General features: G+C 39.6%; 3 protein-coding genes across 3 annotated transcripts; all 3 read right to left on the minus strand.

Annotated features, from left to right (window-relative positions):
- Positions 1-2,226: 2,226 nt before the first annotated feature.
- On the minus strand, positions 2,227-2,538 carry LOC128743090 (endocuticle structural glycoprotein SgAbd-5-like). Its single transcript, XM_053839610.1, has one exon. The coding sequence runs from the start codon at positions 2,536-2,538 to the stop codon at positions 2,227-2,229; it is 312 nt and encodes a 103-aa protein (XP_053695585.1).
- A 5,987-nt stretch (positions 2,539-8,525) lies between these two features.
- Positions 8,526-8,837, minus strand: LOC128742898 (endocuticle structural glycoprotein SgAbd-5-like). Its single transcript, XM_053839391.1, has one exon. It carries the CDS (start codon positions 8,835-8,837, stop codon positions 8,526-8,528), a length of 312 nt encoding a protein of 103 aa, XP_053695366.1.
- Positions 8,838-17,156: 8,319 nt separating this feature from the next.
- LOC128743370 (endocuticle structural glycoprotein SgAbd-5-like) lies at positions 17,157-17,468 on the minus strand. The gene has a single exon (XM_053839926.1). It carries the CDS (start codon positions 17,466-17,468, stop codon positions 17,157-17,159), a length of 312 nt encoding a protein of 103 aa, XP_053695901.1.
- Between the last annotated feature and the right edge of the window lie 5,772 nt (positions 17,469-23,240).

A 23,240-nucleotide genomic window follows, 5' to 3' on the forward strand; every position in this document is an offset into this window, starting at 1 on the left:
TTATGCCAAGTAGATGAAAAGAAATAATAAATGAACGAAAATAATTTTTTTTTCAAAAGTTTTAATGCTTTATAGTTCTACGCTTGTGTCCAGGGATGGTTAGATTACATTGACTTAATTTCATTTGATTCATTTGACAGTACCGTCTCAGTCGAACAAAATTTGTCAAAGTTATATATGGGACATTCGTCAATCTAGTTTATTTCCTACAATTTTGCTGTATTTTTTGTACCACAATGCTGTTAGCTCATTAGTGAAGCTTAGTGAACGTTCAGCTAACAGTATTGTAGCACCGTACATACAAAAAATATAGCAAAACTTTATTCTGCAAAATTATATAATAATAACTAGTTCTACAAATGTCTCACATATAACTTTGTCAAATTTTTGCTCGGCTGAGACGGTACTGTCAAATAAATCAAAAGTGAGTTAAAGTGATCAAACTATAGTCAGGGTTGGCACGTATAGATTGATTCGATTTTGCTCTTTTGACCTAGTAGCATTTCCAAAAATTAAGTATGGGACATTTATACAGTTAGTTTTAATCTACAATTATTTTTAACTAAGCATTGCTTTACCTATGGCTCATAAATGTTAGGCTGAGTCTGAGTTAAAGGCAAAGAAATCAAATCGAATTGAACTGTTCGTGCCAACCCTGCACTTATCTAAGTAAGAAAATTTCAAAATGTTTTGAAAAACTCCCCGAACAATTAAAAATAACAAATTTATAACAGGTTGAGCTCTAAATAACAAGTTTTTTTTATTACAAAATCTCCTTTGCGTTGTGTTATAAACTTGGTTTCGTTAGTAGTTAAAATAACAAAAACTGTAACAAAATTCGCTCTAGGCACATCACAAATATATCAAATTATCGTATAATTTGAACTAGTTTATATCAATATGTGTTACAAAAACCAGAATTCTGCCCTGCTTTATAATTAAAATGTAACAAGGCATGTTAAAAAGTAACAGAATGAAATAGAATATTTGAATTTTGCGTGTTCCAAGTTTTTCTAGGATTTATTTCTAATTCCCGTCATAGTAAGAAAAACCATTCTAATTTTCATCATTTGTTGGATAGATTTAATGAATACTCCAAAAGAAGTGCTGATTTGACTAAAACACACTTAACTTCCGATTCGTGAGTTTTGAAATCACTGAAAAGCGATTGTTAAAGCATATTATTGAAATTACGCAGCTGACTTTATTTCTTAAACTCGTCGTAACGTTCTAAATCCGTCTATCAAAATTTTTCATCTTCCGAACTAAAAATCACAACAATGTTTAAGAAACTAATGCCCATGTATTTGTGTAGGACGGCATGACAAATGTTATTCTGCAAAATTTCTGCAGGTCAGGCTAGTTTTCCTGGCTGTAGAATAACGACAATGCCTTGCGTGAGTTATTTTTATTTACGGATGACGGAAATTAAAACGATTAGTCGACATTTTCTTCTTCGTCACACGAAAAAACGTAGGAAATTTGGCTGGTAGGACTTCTTCAATGATAAAAAGCATTTAAATAGATCTCAGCTCACTTTGATTGATCGCGTATGATAGACAACAAACTAAAATATTAGCGAATAACCAGTTTTGCATTGTGTATCATAAAAAATGCTGATATTTTAATAATTTCTGTTGGATAGGACGGGAATGGGCAATTACGACGAAGCAGCAACATATCCTATCAAATTTATAACAAACTTTGATGGAAATATCAACTGGAGCTACAATTCTGTAATATTTTTGTTAGATTCATCTGATTGGGTCGTTTTCCAAAATAACAATTCCCGAACCGTTATCTTCAACTGCAAATTATAAGGTTAAATTTTGATAGAGTATGATTAGAAGACAGCGTCTATTGGTTGTCTATCATTAATGACAAAAAAGCAAAGCCTAGGTGTTTTTTTTACTTGACCTTCTGTTTCGATTCGACAACTTACGCAGCCAGCTGTTAGAGTGAAGTACTATTGCGGGGCAGTCTCTGCCAGCTGAGATTCGCACATTCGATGATTATAAACTTGTTAGGCCATCGTCGTACCTCGAGGTCATCTGGGAGGCTTATTAACATATATTAATAACGTTGTGTTAATACATATAAGAAAATAAGACTAGTAAGCGAGTAGGCACAAAGATCAACAGAAAAACATTTGCATTTCATTTACAAATTTCTTTATTTACATTTAAAATTTTGCTAATTTTCATAAAACCTAATTAAATTTCACACCTAGACACGCGGTAGATGGGCTCCTTCCGGCTGGAATCCATTTTCATCAGCAACATAATTGACGGTGTAAACCTGTCCGTCGGCACCGGTGTACGAGAACCGTCCCTGAACCACGATGGCGGCATCACTGCCGATGGTCTTCAAATGGGCCTGTTCAACGGCGGAGATTCCGTTGCTAGTTTCGTAGGCCACGTTGTAACCACCAAGGCCTCGGTGATCATTGTCGAACTTCAGAATAGTAGCGCCGCGTTCATCGACGGGGGCGGCCAAGCAGACGGCAACAACGGCAGCGAAAGCAAGCAGGAATTTCATCTTGGTTCGGTTTGGTTTAAATGGCGAGCTTTGACTTCGACGTACTGAACTGGCTAACTAGCGGACTTCTAGTGCTTGTAGCGATCGACTGAATGATAATCGGTTGCAGATGAGATGCTCTTTTATACCACGAATGCGATGAATTTCATACATTTGCCAATGCCGTTTTGCATAGAAATTTTGCAATATATTTTTTGCCGGTAGGAAATGATGTATTGCACAGAAGATTTTTGCATTTAGTTTTCGTATCAAATAAAAGGTCTTATTGCCGTCAACTTTTATGCGAAACTTCATTAGAATTAAACAAAGGGCTCAAAGAATATGTTTAAAAATATTTTTTAACTGTCTGTCTGTCTGTCTGTCTGTCTGTCTGTCTGTCTGTCTGTCTGTCTGTCTGTCTGTCTGTCTGTCTGTCTGTCTGTCTGTCTGTCTGTCTGTCTGTCTGTCTGTCTGTCTGTCTGTCTGTCTGTCTGTCTGTCTGTCTGTCTGTCTGTCTGTCTGTCTGTCTGTCTGTCTGTCTGTCTGTCTGTCTGTCTGTCTGTCTGTCTGTCTGTCTGTCTGTCTGTCTGTCTGTCTGTCTGTCTGTCTGTCTGTCTGTCTGTCTGTCTGTCTGTCTGTCTGTCTGTCTGTCTGTCTGTCTGTCTGTCTGTCTGTCTGTCTGTCTGTCTGTCTGTCTGTCTGTCTGTCTGTCTGTCTGTCTGTCTGTCTGTCTGTCTGTCTGTCTGTCTGTCTGTCTGTCTGTCTGTCTGTCTGTCTGTCTGTCTGTCTGTCTGTCTGTCTGTCTGTCTGTCTGTCTGTCTGTCTGTCTGTCTGTCTGTCTGTCTGTCTGTCTGTCTGTCTGTCTGTCTGTCTGTCTGTCTGTCTGTCTGTCTGTCTGTCTGTCTGTCTGTCTGTCTGTCTGTCTGTCTGTCTGTCTGTCTGTCTGTCTGTCTGTCTGTCTGTCTGTCTGTCTGTCTGTCTGTCTGTCTGTCTGTCTGTCTGTCTGTCTGTCTGTCTGTCTGTCTGTCTGTCTGTCTGTCTGTCTGTCTGTCTGTCTGTCTGTCTGTCTGTCTGTCTGTCTGTCTGTCTGTCTGTCTGTCTGTCTGTCTGTCTGTCTGTCTGTCTGTCTGTCTGTCTGTCTGTCTGTCTGTCTGTCTGTCTGTCTGTCTGTCTGTCTGTCTGTCTGTCTGTCTGTCTGTCTGTCTGTCTGTCTGTCTGTCTGTCTGTCTGTCTGTCTGTCTGTCTGTCTGTCTGTCTGTCTGTCTGTCTGTCTGTCTGTCTGTCTGTCTGTCTGTCTGTCTGTCTGTCTGTCTGTCTGTCTGTCTGTCTGTCTGTCTGTCTGTCTGTCTGTCTGTCTGTCTGTCTGTCTGTCTGTCTGTCTGTCTGTCTGTCTGTCTGTCTGTCTGTCTGTCTGTCTGTCTGTCTGTCTGTCTGTCTGTCTGTCTGTCTGTCTGTCTGTCTGTCTGTCTGTCTGTCTGTCTGTCTGTCTGTCTGTCTGTCTGTCTGTCTGTCTGTCTGTCTGTCTGTCTGTCTGTCTGTCTGTCTGTCTGTCTGTCTGTCTGTCTGTCTGTCTGTCTGTCTGTCTGTCTGTCTGTCTGTCTGTCTGTCTGTCTGTCTGTCTGTCTGTCTGTCTGTCTGTCTGTCTGTCTGTCTGTCTGTCTGTCTGTCTGTCTGTCTGTCTGTCTGTCTGTCTGTCTGTCTGTCTGTCTGTCTGTCTGTCTGTCTGTCTGTCTGTCTGTCTGTCTGTCTGTCTGTCTGTCTGTCTGTCTGTCTGTCTGTCTGTCTGTCTGTCTGTCTGTCTGTCTGTCTGTCTGTCTGTCTGTCTGTCTGTCTGTCTGTCTGTCTGTCTGTCTGTCTGTCTGTCTGTCTGTCTGTCTGTCTGTCTGTCTGTCTGTCTGTCTGTCTGTCTGTCTGTCTGTCTGTCTGTCTGTCTGTCTGTCTGTCTGTCTGTCTGTCTGTCTGTCTGTCTGTCTGTCTGTCTGTCTGTCTGTCTGTCTGTCTGTCTGTCTGTCTGTCTGTCTGTCTGTCTGTCTGTCTGTCTGTCTGTCTGTCTGTCTGTCTGTCTGTCTGTCTGTCTGTCTGTCTGTCTGTCTGTCTGTCTGTCTGTCTGTCTGTCTGTCTGTCTGTCTGTCTGTCTGTCTGTCTGTCTGTCTGTCTGTCTGTCTGTCTGTCTGTCTGTCTGTCTGTCTGTCTGTCTGTCTGTCTGTCTGTCTGTCTGTCTGTCTGTCTGTCTGTCTGTCTGTCTGTCTGTCTGTCTGTCTGTCTGTCTGTCTGTCTGTCTGTCTGTCTGTCTGTCTGTCTGTCTGTCTGTCTGTCTGTCTGTCTGTCTGTCTGTCTGTCTGTCTGTCTGTCTGTCTGTCTGTCTGTCTGTCTGTCTGTCTGTCTGTCTGTCTGTCTGTCTGTCTGTCTGTCTGTCTGTCTGTCTGTCTGTCTGTCTGTCTGTCTGTCTGTCTGTCTGTCTGTCTGTCTGTCTGTCTGTCTGTCTGTCTGTCTGTCTGTCTGTCTGTCTGTCTGTCTGTCTGTCTGTCTGTCTGTCTGTCTGTCTGTCTGTCTGTCTGTCTGTCTGTCTGTCTGTCTGTCTGTCTGTCTGTCTGTCTGTCTGTCTGTCTGTCTGTCTGTCTGTCTGTCTGTCTGTCTGTCTGTCTGTCTGTCTGTCTGTCTGTCTGTCTGTCTGTCTGTCTGTCTGTCTGTCTGTCTGTCTGTCTGTCTGTCTGTCTGTCTGTCTGTCTGTCTGTCTGTCTGTCTGTCTGTCTGTCTGTCTGTCTGTCTGTCTGTCTGTCTGTCTGTCTGTCTGTCTGTCTGTCTGTCTGTCTGTCTGTCTGTCTGTCTGTCTGTCTGTCTGTCTGTCTGTCTGTCTGTCTGTCTGTCTGTCTGTCTGTCTGTCTGTCTGTCTGTCTGTCTGTCTGTCTGTCTGTCTGTCTGTCTGTCTGTCTGTCTGTCTGTCTGTCTGTCTGTCTGTCTGTCTGTCTGTCTGTCTGTCTGTCTGTCTGTCTGTCTGTCTGTCTGTCTGTCTGTCTGTCTGTCTGTCTGTCTGTCTGTCTGTCTGTCTGTCTGTCTGTCTGTCTGTCTGTCTGTCTGTCTGTCTGTCTGTCTGTCTGTCTGTCTGTCTGTCTGTCTGTCTGTCTGTCTGTCTGTCTGTCTGTCTGTCTGTCTGTCTGTCTGTCTGTCTGTCTGTCTGTCTGTCTGTCTGTCTGTCTGTCTGTCTGTCTGTCTGTCTGTCTGTCTGTCTGTCTGTCTGTCTGTCTGTCTGTCTGTCTGTCTGTCTGTCTGTCTGTCTGTCTGTCTGTCTGTCTGTCTGTCTGTCTGTCTGTCTGTCTGTCTGTCTGTCTGTCTGTCTGTCTGTCTGTCTGTCTGTCTGTCTGTCTGTCTGTCTGTCTGTCTGTCTGTCTGTCTGTCTGTCTGTCTGTCTGTCTGTCTGTCTGTCTGTCTGTCTGTCTGTCTGTCTGTCTGTCTGTCTGTCTGTCTGTCTGTCTGTCTGTCTGTCTGTCTGTCTGTCTGTCTGTCTGTCTGTCTGTCTGTCTGTCTGTCTGTCTGTCTGTCTGTCTGTCTGTCTGTCTGTCTGTCTGTCTGTCTGTCTGTCTGTCTGTCTGTCTGTCTGTCTGTCTGTCTGTCTGTCTGTCTGTCTGTCTGTCTGTCTGTCTGTCTGTCTGTCTGTCTGTCTGTCTGTCTGTCTGTCTGTCTGTCTGTCTGTCTGTCTGTCTGTCTGTCTGTCTGTCTGTCTGTCTGTCTGTCTGTCTGTCTGTCTGTCTGTCTGTCTGTCTGTCTGTCTGTCTGTCTGTCTGTCTGTCTGTCTGTCTGTCTGTCTGTCTGTCTGTCTGTCTGTCTGTCTGTCTGTCTGTCTGTCTGTCTGTCTGTCTGTCTGTCTGTCTGTCTGTCTGTCTGTCTGTCTGTCTGTCTGTCTGTCTGTCTGTCTGTCTGTCTGTCTGTCTGTCTGTCTGTCTGTCTGTCTGTCTGTCATGCTCCGGATCCGGTTGCGCTAGGGGAAATAGTCAGTATCAAATATGAACAAAAACTCATAATACGACACCTCAAATCACACTAAAACTCTAAAAACAGGTACATGTAAGCCCATTTAAGTACCAGAGACCACATTAAGCAATTCCAGATGTGATTTTCTGATAAAAAAAGTATACCATGTTATGTTTTTGTACTTTCCTAGTTTTCAAATTTTAGTGTAACTTATGGTGTGTCACGATGAGGTTTGGTTCAAACTTCAAACTGGCTACTCGCCTGAGGGCTCCCAGGGCTCCCAGCTGCTTCAATTTGATGCAATTTATATGGATCTAGAGGCAGCCTTCGATAAAGTTAATCACCATACCTTCCTAGCTAAACTTGACCGTCTGGCTGTATCAACAAACCTTATCAACGGGTTCAAGTCGTACCTGACTGATCGTCGACTGTGTGTAAAACTGGGCTCAATAGAATCAGAAAAAATCCTCAATCGTTCAGGGGTCCCATAAGGCAGTTATTTAGGACCATTACTGTTCATCATATTTTTCAACGACGTATGCTAATGTTTACCGGAAAATTGCAAACTACTGTATGCCGACGACCAATCAAAACCTCCACTGTCTGTCAGTTGTCACAAGGAGTTATCGACAAATTTCACGACTGGTGCAAACGCAACTTCTTGATGATTAGCGGAGCGAAATGCTCAGTAGTCAATTTTACAAGAAAACAGCACCCGACCCAATGGACGTACAGGATAGGAAACAAAGACGTAGATAGAACAAACGTAGTAGGTACGTGACTTTGGGGTTACACTAGACTCTGAATTGAACTTTCGGGAGCATTACAGTAACATCATCATTGCCAAATCTCGAAGAAATCTTGGATTCATTCTCCTGAGTTCCGTGATCAACACTGCTTGCGCGCCTCGTACTTCACCCTGGTTCGATCTGTTTTGGAATCAGCAGCTGTAGTATGGAGTGTTTGTTATTTAACCGGTGCTTCAAACAATAGTTGTTTGATTTTAATGTTAGCTCTACTGTTTTCTGCGACCGTTTGACAAATTTTTATGTACACCCCTAGCTTTATTTCTTAGTTCGTAAATGTTCATGTAGATCGTTTGTCCGATTAATGTATACAATAAATAACAAATAACAAATATACAGATATGACCAACGTGGCTCGAGGTAGCTGATTTAGTTGCCATTGATCTAGTTTTTGAATTCTGGTGTGATTTGAGGTCATGTATGCTGTGTTTAGGTTCAGGTCGTAAAGTAGTCATTCCCCCGACGATAACTTAATCCGAAGCACTCACGGATAGTCCCAATACAGCTCAAAACTTCTAAGATGGTCACCAATGGACATATGTTACAACAAACCCAATACCAGCTGCGATTTATGTTCATTGTGGAAGTATTATTGATGATTTTTAGTTACTTTATATGAGCAAAAACTTTAATAATTTGTTCAACGATGTTCATTTAAAGTGGCTCAGATGTGTAAAATGACAATGACAAATGACACCTTGACGGCATATTACAAGAACATTTTAAAGGTTTTCAACCTGCGACTGGTTCGCCTCTTTATGTGAATTTTAAAGCGTTAGGACGTATTCATTTAGACCTGTTTTCCATAATAATAATTGTATCTTTCCAGAAGTTCTGGATCAGAACCGTAATCTCTAATTGCAAACTATAAGATTGATCATTGATGGAGTATTGTGAGAAGACAGTTGGTGATCGTTCCATACGACAGACTTCGCAGCCAGCTATCAAAGTACACGACAATTGCGGGGCTAGTACTACAATCCTATTGGCTCTGACAGCCTATCCCAGCTGAGATTCGCACATACGACCATTGGCTTGTTAGACCAGCGTCGCACCTCGAGGCTATCAGTAAAGCTCGTTAAGAGGTATTAATTTTGCGCAGTTAATAGCTATAAATAAAATAATACTAATAAACCCAAGAGTCAATAACACACATTGGCATTTCATTTACAAATTTCTTTATTTACATTTAAAATTTTGCTAATTTTCATAAAACCTAACTAAATTTCACACCTAGGCACGCGGCAGATGAGCCCCTTCCGGCTGGAATCCATTCTCATCGGCAACATAATTGACGGTGTAAACCTGTCCATCGGCACCGGTGTACGAGAACCGGCCCTGAACCACAATGGCGGCCTCGCTACCGATGGTCTTCAAATGGGCCTGCTCAGCGGCGGAGATTCCGTTGCTAGTTTCGTAGGCCACGTTGTAACCACCAAGCCCCCGGTGATCGTTTTCGTACTTGACGATAGCGGCGCTGCGTTCATCGATGGGGACGGCCAAGCAGACGGCAACAACGGCAGTGAAAGCAAGCAGCAATTTCATCTTGGTTCGGTTTGGTTTAAATGGCGAGCTTTGACTTCGACGTACTGAACTGGCTAACTAGCTGACTTCTGGTGCTTGTGGCGGTCTACTGAATGATAATCGGTTGCAGATGAGATGCTCTTTTATACCACGAATGCGATGAGTTTCATGCATTTGCCAATGCCGTTTTGCATAGAAATTTTGCAATGTACATATATTTTGCCGATTGGAACTGATAGATTGCACAGAAGTTTTTTACGAGCTAAACAAAGTGTTCACATGATTTTGCTTTCATTTTGTGAAATAATAGAATAGTTGATCGAATAGTTGTGGTAGTACCAATAGTTGCGCTACTATTCATTATTAATGCATATTTTCGTCATCGTAGCATTTTAAATAAAACGATTACATTCATTATATAAAACAAGATCTTAGAAGTATTGGTAGTTAGACTACACCATTTAAAATTAAAACATTGTTTGCTAAAATGCCGATTTTCTAAAATCTAACACAACAATAGGCGCAGTTGGACCGCACAACTATCGGCGCTCATTTCTATAGTTGCGCTACAATGTTTTTTCACTTAGCAACCTGGCAATGTATACGGAATAACACAATTAAAGGAACACCAAACCTAATTAATGAAAGATTAGCATAACTAAGTACAATATATTTGAATCGGAAAATTCATTATAAAACTTCTCGTACTACGAAAGTAATTATATTGTCTTGTGACAAATACCTTGTGTTTGATAAATTTATATCCCACAAGCATTAATTGAAACATATACCTCAATTAACAAGAAAAAAGAAGTTACATTGGGCTTAGCTGAGCGACTAATGGAGCATCTACCCTATTATTTTGTTGCAAGCTAGGAACATTACTCACATTTTACAGTTAGAGCCTGCGAACTGGGTCAAACCGAATCGTTTTAGTTTCATTTTTAAGATTCGGGTACTTTTTACTTGCCATGTAAAGTTACTAACGTTTATTGAGGGAAATTTAAATTACCAGTATTAAGGTCATTGCAAATATTTTTTAAAGTTTTTGTGAACTCCCCCCCATTGTAATTGACTTGAAAAATCAGGGGGCAAAAAAATAATTTGTAGGATATCCAGCCTAAAGAAGTCGAAAAATGAGTGTACGAGCAATAACGGTTCTAACATGAAACAGAAATGGAATTTCGATCAACAGAATTTCCGAATATCAGCAAAAAAAATTTATTTCATGCAGGTTTTTGCATGAAAAATAATAACGTGTATAAGAGCAAGAATAAATTTGTATATATTTAATACCAGGTTTCATATTCCACTTCAAAAACTTCAGTCAAGAATAAATTTGGTTTTCATGTTTAAACTTTAAGTAAAAATGCTTTAAGAACAATTACGGGGCTAGTACAACGATCCTTCTGACTCTACCCAAATAACACAAGATCGTAACAGAAAGTTCACATTAAATCGTATGCATGTCAATTTTACAATGGAATTGTATAATGACTAGAATATTCTTTGCGCTGTGAATTTAGTTAACAGCCATGGTCGTCACTCTCGCTCGTAATTTCAGTCCATGCTGGTAATTTCGATCACTCGCGAGGACTCGCACTCTCACCCGTGAGTGGAATTGAGGGCGAATATGAAGATGAAAAGAAAGAGTAATACAAAATTTGTATCCTAGTACGCCACTAGAACGTTTTGACGTAAGACTACGTCTTTCAGGAAGGTAGCTGGTATAGGGGGTAATTCTAAAAAATCTTTCTCGAAAAGTGGTCAGGTTTTGAACGCTAATAGCTTAGTGGTTTCCCGAACGATTTTCAATATTCTTACACCAATCGATTGGAAAATCTTCTAAGAATTGGCCCAAATGAAAAAAAGTATGGATTCTTGATGTTAAACTATTGAAAAATTAAGAATAATGAACCTATGTTTTAACAGAATTCTCGCTTCGTGCTTGGTTGGAAGATTCTTTACGATGATCTAAACCTATACCAATTTGATATCTGTACTTGGGAAGTAATCCAAAACAAGTGACCAAGTCTCCTCAGTTCAACAAGATTTCTTAACTCCGCGATTAAACCTAGACCATTTTGATGTCCTTGCTTGGGAAGTACGCCAGAAAAAGTGACAAAGCCCCTCGTGCCAACAGATTTCTTACGAACGCGATTAAACCTAGTCCAATGTGATGTCTGTGTTAAGGAAGTGTGCCAGAAAAAATGACACAAATTCGTTGTCCCAACAGATCGCAAATTCTTTACTGCGAGACGATTAAACCTAGGTGAATTTGATATCTGCGTTGGAAAAATGTGCTACAGCTGTAGTGTTCGGTTATAATATGACTTTGTATGAATACGCATGCTTGCCGTTTCATTAGAAGTGTAGTGAAAAGATGTGCTGTTGATAAAATAGGATTGAATTGGTAAAATCCCTTCAACGTGGGGAACCATGGGTAATAACAACAATCTATAATTTCTGTAAGGTAGCAGGAAAGCAATAGTTTTTGTTCTTGATTTTGTTAAATTGTTTCCAAATGCACATAGAAATAACTCTGAAATCTTTTGAGGATTGAACGTATGCAATGTTACTACTTCGATAAATGCTACATACAACGCATGTAGCATGTATATATGCAGCATATAGCATGTATACATTAAGAATGGAATGATTACAAGCATGGATACATGCTACTATCACTACAAAGAGACTTACGTAGTCCTGCGTCACCTATATATGCGGTCGTGTCTTGTACACAGCTCCTCTGATTTTTTTCTGTATGGACTCATCACTGCGACCAGTACCGTTGATCTATTGTGATATCGCCCGGGTGTTTGCTGTATAACATACACTGCGTTTTTAATAATCGATATAAACGCTATTGAATGAGCGATATGCTTATCAGGGATGGCACGTTCACTGTGTTTCTACACGCGGGTGAACTACACCCGCTCTTTCCTGTGTGAATCACAGTTGGTCAGAGAAGTGAAATATTGAACCACACAGCGTCGGTGCAGCGTACTCAAAGGTGAGTATGTTGTTTCTTCACATTCACACTTGTTAGTCTCCTCTTTTCCATCGTGTTTCGCTAGTTCGCACAGGAGAAGCTGCGCTGGCACAGCCAAAGTTGCGTAGATATCACACAAATGCAAGACGGCACGGAATAGAAAACATAGCAGTAGTATTCGCGTAGCGCTTGCTATGTTGCATAGATGATGTATTTCGTGTATATACTGCCGCTATTCGCATAACAGTCCCAGTTTCTATGGAGATGAAACTGTTATGTAAATAGCGGCAGTATAAATACGCAATACATCGTATACGCAACATTGCAAGCGCTACGTGAATACCCCTAGCATATTTTTCCGTTCGATGCAGCAAATGTGAGTTTGAATAAAATAGTATAAATTTTGTATAAGATATCTATCAATTCGAAACAAATAACCCTTGAAATAAATAGTAATTATATTTTGCAATTTATGGTGACAAGTACCAACTAATATTTTAGGGCTTCAGCATTGTCAGGATTTTGATTGCAGTTGCAGCATACTGCATATGCGAGGTTTAAGATAATTGAAAATATCCTATTTTCTTAATATTAGGCCAAAAATATAGACTTAGAGCGAATAGAGCGAGGGTGAGAGTCTCAATCTGTAGTCGAATGTGTTGTTTAAGGGGACATAAACGACTAAAAATGTGTGTGTGTGTGTGTGTGTGTGTGTGTGTGTGTGTGTGTGTGTGTGTGTGTGTGTGTGTGTGTGTGTGTGTGTGTGTGTGTGTGTGTGTGTGTGTGTGTGTGTGTGTGTGTGTGTGTGTGTGTGTGTGTGTGTGTGTGTGTGTGTGTGTGTGTGTGTGTGTGTGTGTGTGTGTGTGTGTGTGTGTGTGTGTGTGTGTGTGTGTGTGTGTGTGTATGTATGTATGTGTGTGTGTGTGTGTGTGTGTGTGTATATGTGTGTGTGTGTGTGTGTGTGTGTGTGTGTGTGTGTGTGTGTGCGTGTGTGTGTGTGTGTGTGTGTGTGTGTGTGTGCGTGTGTGTGTGTGTGTGTGTGTGTGTGTGTGTGTGTGTGTGTATGTGTGTGTGTGTGTGTGTGTGTGTGTGTGTGTGTGTGTGTGTGTATATGTGTGTGTGTGTGTGTGTGTGTGTGTGTGTGTGTGTGTGTGTGTGTGTGTGTGTGTGTGTGTGTGTGTGTGTGTGTGCGTGTGTGTGTGTGTGTGTGTGTGTGTGTGTGTGTGTGTGTGTGTGCGTGTGTGTGTGTGACGCTTGACTTTAGTTATCTGTTTCTCGGCTTAACCAATTTGATCGCCGTTAAGCTTGTTTGAAAGGTGTTACTGCCTTGCAGATCACTATTGAATTGTTTTGCGGTCCGAGGTTTCGTTTAAAAGTTAGGCCATTGCAGATAATTTCAAAAGTTTTTGTCCCTCCCCCCCCCCCCCTTGGAAATTGGCTTGAAAAATCGTGGGGCAAAAAATAATTTGTAGGGTATGAGTTAATTTTTTTTCATAAAATCAATTGTCTGTGGGCTCTACAGCCTGAAAAACTCGAAAAATAAGTGTACGAGTTGAGTTAATGCTTCTAGCACGAAACAAAAATGGAAATTCGAACAACGGAGTTTCAGAAAATCGGCCGAAAAATTTTTCTTTCGTTTTTTTTTTATTCGAGCAAAAAAAAATATTGATCTTAGGCATTTTTACCGATTTTCTGAAACTCCGTTGTTCGAATTTCTATTTCTGTTTCGTGCTAGAAGCATTAACTCAACTCATACACTCATTTTTCGAGTTTTTCAGGCTGTAGAACTCAAAAACTTTTGAAATTATTTGCAATGGCCTATTTGAAAAAAATCATACACAAAGTCATACACATAAGCATTCCAGTGCGGCGTAAAACAACCTCGCCGAATAAAACGCCGCTCCTGGAAAAACACGATTTTCAAACTTTATGTACCTTTTTCTCAGAAATTACACAACGTATGCAATTGACTTGTCTTGTGACAAACACCTTATGTTTGATAAATTAATATCCCACAAGCATTAGTTGAAGTATATACCTGAATGAACAAGAAAAAAGAAATCACATTGTGCTTAGCTGCGCGACTAATGGAGTGTTAACTAACACATTTATTTACAGGTTATCCCTATGGATTAATGCAATTGAACACAACAAAAAACAAAAAAATATGCATGGTGAAAGCTATGTCTAAGTGTCCCCCGCGTCTCTGTGTGTCACCGTTGCTAATAGGAATGTTTTATAAAAAATAGTGAACTAGCGGACAATATTTTTTTTTAATATTAACTATTATTACTATGTGATGCCGTGCAGTAATTTTAGTTTTAATTTAATATGTATTTGTTGTTGAACATCACTTAAAAATGATTGCAAAAAAATTTATGTTGACCCCCTAAAATTGATTTTTGTTGAAAAATATATTTAAAAATCAACATTTTTTTCTCAAACTGCATTATACGATGTAGGTTCACAAACTTCACTTTCCATGTAAATATCATGGATCTTGTTTTATGACTTAGCTATTCCCATTGACTCACTGTTGACTACTCTCGCCTACTGTTAGAATAATGTCAATGTTAATTAAGGTGCGACTTGTTCATTTTTGATCAATATTACTTCTGTTGCCATCCTAATATTTGTGGGGTGTGGCCAAAGTTTCTTGGAAACATCGGGCAACATTAATGTTGGGAAAATTATAAAAACAAGTTACATGCTACATGTCAGTTTTTAGATAGTACCTACTTGCTAATACTGCGAAAATAGCTGTACAAAATCACGTCGGACTCGATTATTAACTAAATGTGTCGATTATACTACAACATGCAACATTGGTGTATTTTATTCATAATTAAATGTTTAGCCGTTAAAAATCAAATCAAAAATTATTTCGTATATGTCATAAACACCAATATCGAGACAATTATATAAATTACAATTACAATAAATTTTCATAGTGACTAAAGTTCTTAGCGATAATGAAATAGAGCAAAACTGCTAGCCTGATTTTTAGTTAAGTCCTGTAAACAAAAATAAAGAAGCGAGAGTTTGTTTCCTTATATAGTAGTTTGGAATAACCCACGCGGTTTTTACGTTGATGGCAACAATAGAACCTATTCGAAAATCGGGCCAGAATGGTATTCCAAGAGCGCGAACAACCAGGTGTGATTTGTAATACAGTAGGATTTCGGATTAGGCAACAACGGCGTATCGCCTATGTTGCCAAAATCGAAACCGTGCTAAAATCGAGTTCCTTTTTTGAAATGAAAAAATTGAATGTAAATGCGTTGGAAATAGACTAAATTATTAATCAACGATTGCAACTATTTTATCTTTAAAAAGTCCGCTTAGAGCTATTTGTCCGGTGCAAGTAAGTTTTTGGCAATCTGCGGTAAGACGTAGTCCTACGGCAATAAAAACATGAAATATCTTCGAAATATCTTATTACCGCCAGCTCCACGCGAAAAAATCATTCATTGACATGCATCATAGAAGCATTTCAATTTCTGTGTAGCTCATCGAAACGGAAACAACACAAAGCGAACTCCCCAATAAACTGCTTCCAAGTGACTTCTCAGTATCTTTACCGCTGCAGCGCGCTGGTGAACTATACATTTCTATGAAGTGTGAATTCACAGTAAGGATCGCACAGCCAAGTCACACTTGTATCTCACAGTGAAGCCACACTTGGGGCCTTCACAGTGGCAGTGTAGTTGTTTTCATGTCCGCTTTGTGCGGTGTTTCGGAGAAGAAAAGACGCTGTCGTCAGTTCCATTGCCACTTACACTGCATCTAGGAGCCAGTGAACTAATGATTATACCTCTGCATCCTTGCTATTCGCTGAGAGAACTGTGTGAATCACTCTTCGCACCCGCTGCAGGTTGAGGTGCTGGCCATCCCTGATGCTTATTAAATTTTATGTGTGATTGCGTGAGTGGGTTTTACCCTTCCTTTAATGCTATCTACTTTAGCCACCGTTCTCCTCAATGCCAGAACAGTCTCCAATTACAGCCATCCCTGGCGACGCTGACCAGTACATTTTACCTTTATTTTTTTTAGCACTGTCAAGAGTGCTTTTATAGGGGTCATATAGAATTGAGCAGGTAATGAGGGGCCTGAGAATAAACCCATGCTAAAGTCACTTGACATCGAATGGCCTGATCCTACTAAGATTCGAACCCACGATCACTCGCTTGTCTTGCGGCTACGGAGCTCCCCGCGTCGCTAGGATACACGGGCAGTTGGCTGCTCATGAGTTGTTTGACTCGCGAGTGGGCTATGCAGAAAGACACTACGAAGCTGTGCGTTCGCGATTCTGTAGGTAGCGGAATGTCTACAGACAGCAAAGGCGGCTGCTTGGCAGCAAAGGCGGCTCACGTTTGCATGAGTGACGTAACCATCGAATGTAGAGAAACTGGAATGAGAGAATGGCCAAAGTAACTCAGTAGCTCGCGAGCACTTGTTATCATTAAACCAGAGACACTCTTTGATAATAGTTTGCAGGAATTTCTATCATCAGGGAGTGTCGCTGGTTTAATGATGCGAGTTATTGCGTTTTTTGGCCATTCTCTCATTTCTGTTTCTCTAGTTGAACGCTATGCTTCTCATACAGGCTCGCGTGAGAGTAGGCATCGTTGGGTTCTCGCTCGATTTGCAATATAGCTTATCAACGCAAATAGGCAGACATATATGTGGCACCACGCATGTTTCTCGCTAAATAACAAATAATTACAGTAACGAGGTTCTGTAGCCGCTTGGTTACCGAGTGGTTATGGATTCTTACCTCAGTAGAATCAGAACAGTCGCTGTCAAATGACTTTAGCATGGGGCTTCAAGACCACCATTTTTTCTAAAATGACTGTATCATCTGTGAAATCAATTAGTTCAAAACCTAGGGCGGTTAAATTTTGAAAAAGATCATCAACTATTACAGTTACAAGGCATTGCTATTCACTGCTCCAAGGTTTTCAAATATCTCTCTTTCTGATATTTCGTTAATCCAGTGAATGATGGATATGTCGAGTCGAGATCACATTTCGTCATAACCATAATCATTGAATTATCAACGCGCCTTCCATGTCAAGAAAGGCAACTAGTGAAATTTCAATTCAAAAGACTTCTTTTGTTTTCTTAAAACCATATGTACTACGATTATTAAAAATTGGCATCATACTAGCAGTATGTCTAGTATCATACGAGACAATCATAAAAATAATAAACAGTTCTTCAGTAAAAGCCAAAACGTCAGAAACTCGAATTACCATTAGAAACACAAATTTCGTTCAAGCACCAATTAATTTATTTACAACATCTCACTGATTTTCTTAAAACTAATAAATATACTTTTGCACCTAGGCACGCGGCAAATGAGCGGCATCCGGTTGGAATCCATTTTCATCGGCAACATAATTGACGGTGTAAACCTGTCCGTCGGCACCGGTGTACGAGAACCGTCCCTGAACCACGATGGCGGCATCACTACCGATGGTCCTCAACTGAGCCTGCTCGGATGCGGCGATTCCGTTGCTGGTTTCGTAGGCCACGTTGTAACCACCAAGGCCTCGGTGATCGTTGTCGTACTTCAGGATAGTAGCACCGCGTTCATCGGCGGGGGCGGCCAGGCAAACGGCAACAACGGCAGTGAAAGCAAGCAGGAATTTCATCTTGGTTCGGTTTAAATGATTAACTAACTAATTTAGCTGACTTCTAATGCTTGTGGCAGTCGACTGAATGATAATCGATTGCTGATGGGATGCTCTTTTATACCACGAATTCGATGAGTTTCGTGCATTTGGATGCTGTTTTGCATAAAAAATTTTGCAATGTATTTTTTCTGCATTTTTTTCTGCATGCTGCCGGATGGAGATAATATTTTGCACAAAGGTTTTTTTTTGCATAGAGGCTACGCCAACTTTTCACATTGCGACTTTGTTTTTTTTTGTGAAAGAATGTCGCATTGTTTACACTTTTTTGTGGAGTTAGAGCTGAGCCAAACCGAACACCTTCAGTGGTTTTCAAGGTGGCTTTTCCATGCCATGGTATTTTATGTTTAATAATAATATGTCAATTTATATTATTACTATTAATTTTACAGTAAAATTTCCAAATGTTAAGTGTACAAATTTACACTTGGTTTTTCGTAAACTCTTATCAGCATTATAAAATAGCTTTTAAAAACTGTAAATGTTTAATGTAAAGATTGGTGAAATATTAATCAAACAATTGATATTCAAAATCAATTGATCGAGTGAACAATTATATTCTTTCTTTCTTTACTTATATCTTACGATACCTAACTTTCGTGTCAAAATGTCATAACATAAACATGAAAAGATAATCTCAAGTTATTTAGATTATCAAGCTATATTCAGAAGGCGACCCAAATAGAACAAACTAACTATAGTACAACGAACTAAATATTCTATACCAGAATGAGTTATCAATAACCGGTTCATATGACATAATCTCGTTTGATTTACAGTCGTGCGCCGTCGTTAGTCATTCGCGTTTCTTTGGATTCTTTCACCATCATGGATAGTTAAGTTAGGGACTTTTTTCGGATAATATTTATTTTAGATTGCAGGGAAAATTAACTTACATTTTTATGAATAAATGTTTGTTTCATGATGTTGGTATGAATTCTAAAACAAGTACTTGCTCAGGAAAATTGATGGTTTTCGGCCATAATTCAGGATCCAAAACAAACCGAAAATTACTTATTGAATCGTTTATATAGGTACAAATATTTTTAGAAATTTCTCGAAAAATTGGTGACCTCTATTTTTTCAATACTGTTTATTTAATTTTAAATATTCTATAAAATGTGGTGTACAAAATTCTATAAATCTTTGGAGCAATTCTTCCCAATTTGAAGAGAATTTTAAAAAATTCGGTTAAATGAACAGAATAAAATAAATTTACTTGATTATGGGATAGGTAATAATAATGTAAATATGGTATCAATTTTGTTCAAGTTTGATCCAAACGAGCTGAGAGCAATCACCAAATTTTCAACGAATGATTAGCTGAGTCAAAAATCCTTGAACTCTAAAGTAATGAATGCATAGAATTGCTTTAAAACAGCTGGTGATGGTTCGCTGGTAACTATCGCCACTCTAACCTTGGCGGAACGAATGTTGCAGAGCCTAAATGTCACCGAGGCTACATTTTCTTCACTCTTATCTCCACTTCTTCCCAAGTCATTTCGGTGCACGAAGGAAAAGGTGAGAAGTCAGATATGAACGGAAGCACATTAGTAACATGATAGGCGAATGCACCTAACGATAAGCATTCACGTGCGGTGCGGTGATGTCGGATAGTAACGAATTATAATCGATATACTTAACGGAAGCACGAAATTCAGGAAAAGTATACTAGTAAAGTATGAAATGAATGCTAAAATAAAAGTAGAGTATGAAATGAACGCTATTTAAAAGTGCAGTTCGGACTCGATTATCCGGGGATTGCATTAACCGGGGATTCGATTATCCGGGGATTCGATTATCCGGGTTTTTAGAGTCGATTATCCGGGTGAAAAAAAATCATTTTTTATAAATAGTTTATTTTAAACACAAATGTCATAGTTCACAAGTTAGATAATGATTCTAGCATGACAAATACTGATTAGGTATAAAATTGCTTTCCTGTATATTTTTATCAGCGAGTAATGCAGATAATGGCACCAATTTTTAATTTTTAAATTCTGGTATGATTTATAATTCATTATCATCATAATCATCACCATCATCATCATAAACATCATCATCAATATAATCATCATTCTCAAAACCATCATCATCATGATCATCATCATTATCAAAATAATCATCAACAAAATCATTATCATCAACAAAACCATCAAAATCATCATCATCATGATCATTATTATCATAATCATCATCATCACCATCATCATTATCAATAACGAAAAAGGAATTTTCTAACTTTAGGGTAAATTATTCTATAATAGATAACATTTATAATACCTGGAAGTCAAAAAACATGGCATACAAAAAAAAATTTATACCAAAACTAAAATTCAACAGTGAAAAAAAACGTTAGAAAGCAATTTTCTAACTTTAGGGGAGATTAATCAATACTAGAAATAGATTTATGACACCTACAAGTCAAAAAACATGACACTCAAAAAAATTTTAGTACCAAAAATATGATTCGATTATCCGGGCGATTCGATTATCCTGGCTGAAAATAAAAATGTACACCCGGATAATCGAGTCCGGGCTGTATTAGAAATATTTTATAGAATAGCATAGAAAAGCGTCGTGGTAGGGTCACGTTTTAGAATTCGCCCATAACTTTCGTTTCAGTATGAATTTTGAAAATCTAAATACATCGTTGCAAAGGTCTAAGAATAAGGTATATTTCCGGAAAGTTTTGAACTGATTGCTTGAAAAATAAAAAAGTTATAGGCATTTACGTGAAGGCAAAAAATTTTGTCAGAGCCGGGCCATGTTGTACAGGTTGGGCCACCAAAGAAAATTGAAGACATACGTATTGAAATTCTATATAGAGACATGAAAAGAATGAATTCCGTGAACGACGGCTCATATAAGTACAAATACCCTATTTTTAATTGCATTTTTGCGAAATTTTGGCGATCTTGTAAAATTAATATTGCTACAATCACCTTTTCCGAAGTGTACAACTACAATGAAAAAACAGCAAAAATCTAGGTTTTTATCGTATTGATTTTGCTTTATTTCATCACATTTTACGTGACTGATATTCTCTAGCGTTTAATGCGGTTTTGCGCTTGAAATTATGGTGGCCCAACCATGACTACTCAAGTGACCCGACCTTTACAAATACCTTACTGGAGGGGATTTTTCTATAGTCATCGTGTGGAGCACAACACACTTCTTACATTTTCAAAATTTATCTCGATAATTGCATTTCATGAATGATTTCTTGAAGAAAAGTTCATTGCGCATAAAAAACTTTTTTTTTGTAAGATTAGGCACTGAATTCAGTACGGGTGTTTTGAATACACGATTGAAACTCATAATATTGTGAAAAGTTAGCTTTCACAGTAGGCAGTTTTACAATGGTTGTATCATAGACATCAAAAATTGTGATTTTGGTAAGTAAAACTGTAATATTTACTTCAATATTCAATACGGTCTAGCAAAAAAGGGCCGACCTGGACCGAAATGATCTCAATTAATTTCGAAGGTCAATATATTACTAAACATTTATACAAAATTTGATTTGCTGCTTTTGAGCAGTTTTTACATTATTGACATTTGAAAAAAACCATATTTTTTAGAAAAATTGCCTGTAGCTTCGGAACCGAAAGAGATAGCAACTTGATTTCTTCAAACAAAATGTGCGTTTTCCATGTGTGTGAAAGTGCTCAGAAGACATGATTTGTGAGAAATAAACACGAATGAAGATATAAAGAAAAAACGGATTTTTAGGTCCACCCCGACCAAAAAACTTTAAATAGCTTCAACCCATCAACCATAAGAGATAGAACTTTTATTTCGTTGGCAAAGTTACTTACAATTTAATGTTCTTTAACTTTGCTGAACATTTTATTCAACTAACTTAAGCCATAGAAAAGTTTATATTTTGCACTCGCTTACTATAATGGTCACCCTAATGTCATATACACTAAAAAATGCGGAAGTTAAAATAACAAATTTACTCCGAGCATACTATATACCTAGGACTAACAGTTTTAGCGTAATTACTTTTATTCACCTAGATTTGGGTTTCATCTCACGGTGGAGCGTGAGGATCCAGATCCACTAAAATCCTACTCGAGTCTCCAGCGTCAATTGCTCCTGGCACCACCTTATCGGTATTACTTCTGGGCGGGGCTATTGTGCTTAACGCACCCTCTTAGATAACTACTGGATTATGGTAGTTATGCTATTTACTCCCGGTGCCTTGCTCACCTCCAAGGATTCAGCGATCTCAATGAGTTCCTCGTTGCTTCCTCCCCCACCTCTAAACCGCCGTCGCCCACGTTACTTTGGATGTTCGGTTGAGAGGTCTACCATCTTACGCTTTGGTCTGAGATACTGGAACGTCGGCCGTGGGACGACTCAGCGGCCTGAGGCCAGGGCCTTGGCTCGTAATGCGGAAAGAGACCCTCGATGATTCGCTCCACCATCTCTGGCGATCGCTCTGCGGGCGCCATCACGCCCTTGGTCTTTGTCATTACGACCCTGTAGGCATTACCCCACGGGTTTGCATTGGCACTAGCACATAACCTTTCAAAGCAGGCTCGTTTGCTAGCTTTTATCCCACTCAGCGCTCATTGTTGATGTATTGCCAAAGCTGTGTGTGTTTCGGGGTGCCCAAATTTTGTCGCGAACAAGCCTTAGATCAACGAAATGTAGACCCGCAGAAAGGGGAGAAGATATAAGTGGGCTGTAGAGAAATAACTGCGAGAGAGATTGTGGGCATGACGCGTGGAGCACAGCCCAACAACTGGTTCGAATCCAGATGCCAGAGAGTGACGGTTGAGAAGAACCTGACCAGCAGCCGCACGATCACAGCGGCTATACGTCAAAACTAGAGAATTGAATACGGAGACTGGCCATAGTAACTCAGCCGCTCGCGAGAACTCGCGAGAAAGCGGCACTAGTATATATGGACTATAAGCGTTATGCTAGCGCCAGAAGCTAGCTGTTGTGAGTTTAGTGTAGAATCATCACTATAGTTTCGCCGTCAGCGACATCATCATTATAGTTCCAACTAATTTGACAAAAGTTTTATTCAAGTGGGGACCTTCCGCTTGGATGTCTGTTCTCTATGGGTGAGTACCACATTGATTTTCATGAAGGTCGTGATGTTTGTCTACTACGACGGATCAGATGTTTACCCTGTGTCAGTTACTAGACAAGTTCCAGGAGTACAACCTGCAGACTCATCATCTGTGTGTAGATTTTACGGATGCGTACGGTTCAGTCAAACGAAATAAGCTGTGACAGATAATGCTAGCACATGGTTTTCCGATGAAACTGCTTACGCAGACTCGACGCTGGAAGGGTCAAATTCATACGCCAGAATAGCGGGTTTAGTGACGTTGGATGAACTGCAGCAAAGGGATGCATTCTTTAACCTGCTATTCAACATTGCTTTGGAAGGTGCAATTCGAAGAGTAAACGTGTAATAGAACGGGACTATCATCACTAAATTTTACATGATTCTTGGTTTTGCGGATAGCGTCGACATAATCGGAATCAACCGTAGGGCAGTGGAAAAACCCTTTAGGCCTTTTAAATGTGAAGCAGCGAAGTTGGGACTTAACACCATCGAATCGAAGTACATGGTTGCTGGCAGAAAACGTGGGAACACAAATAGTATTGGTGCCGAGGTGGAGCAGGATGGGGAACGATATGAAGTAGTGGAGGAATTTATATACCTTGGTACGCAGGTGACATGTGACAGCCATGTTAACCACG

The sequence above is a fragment of the Sabethes cyaneus genome, chromosome 3 (genome assembly GCF_943734655.1).
Source record: "Sabethes cyaneus chromosome 3, idSabCyanKW18_F2, whole genome shotgun sequence".
NCBI lineage: Eukaryota > Metazoa > Arthropoda > Insecta > Diptera > Culicidae > Sabethes > Sabethes cyaneus.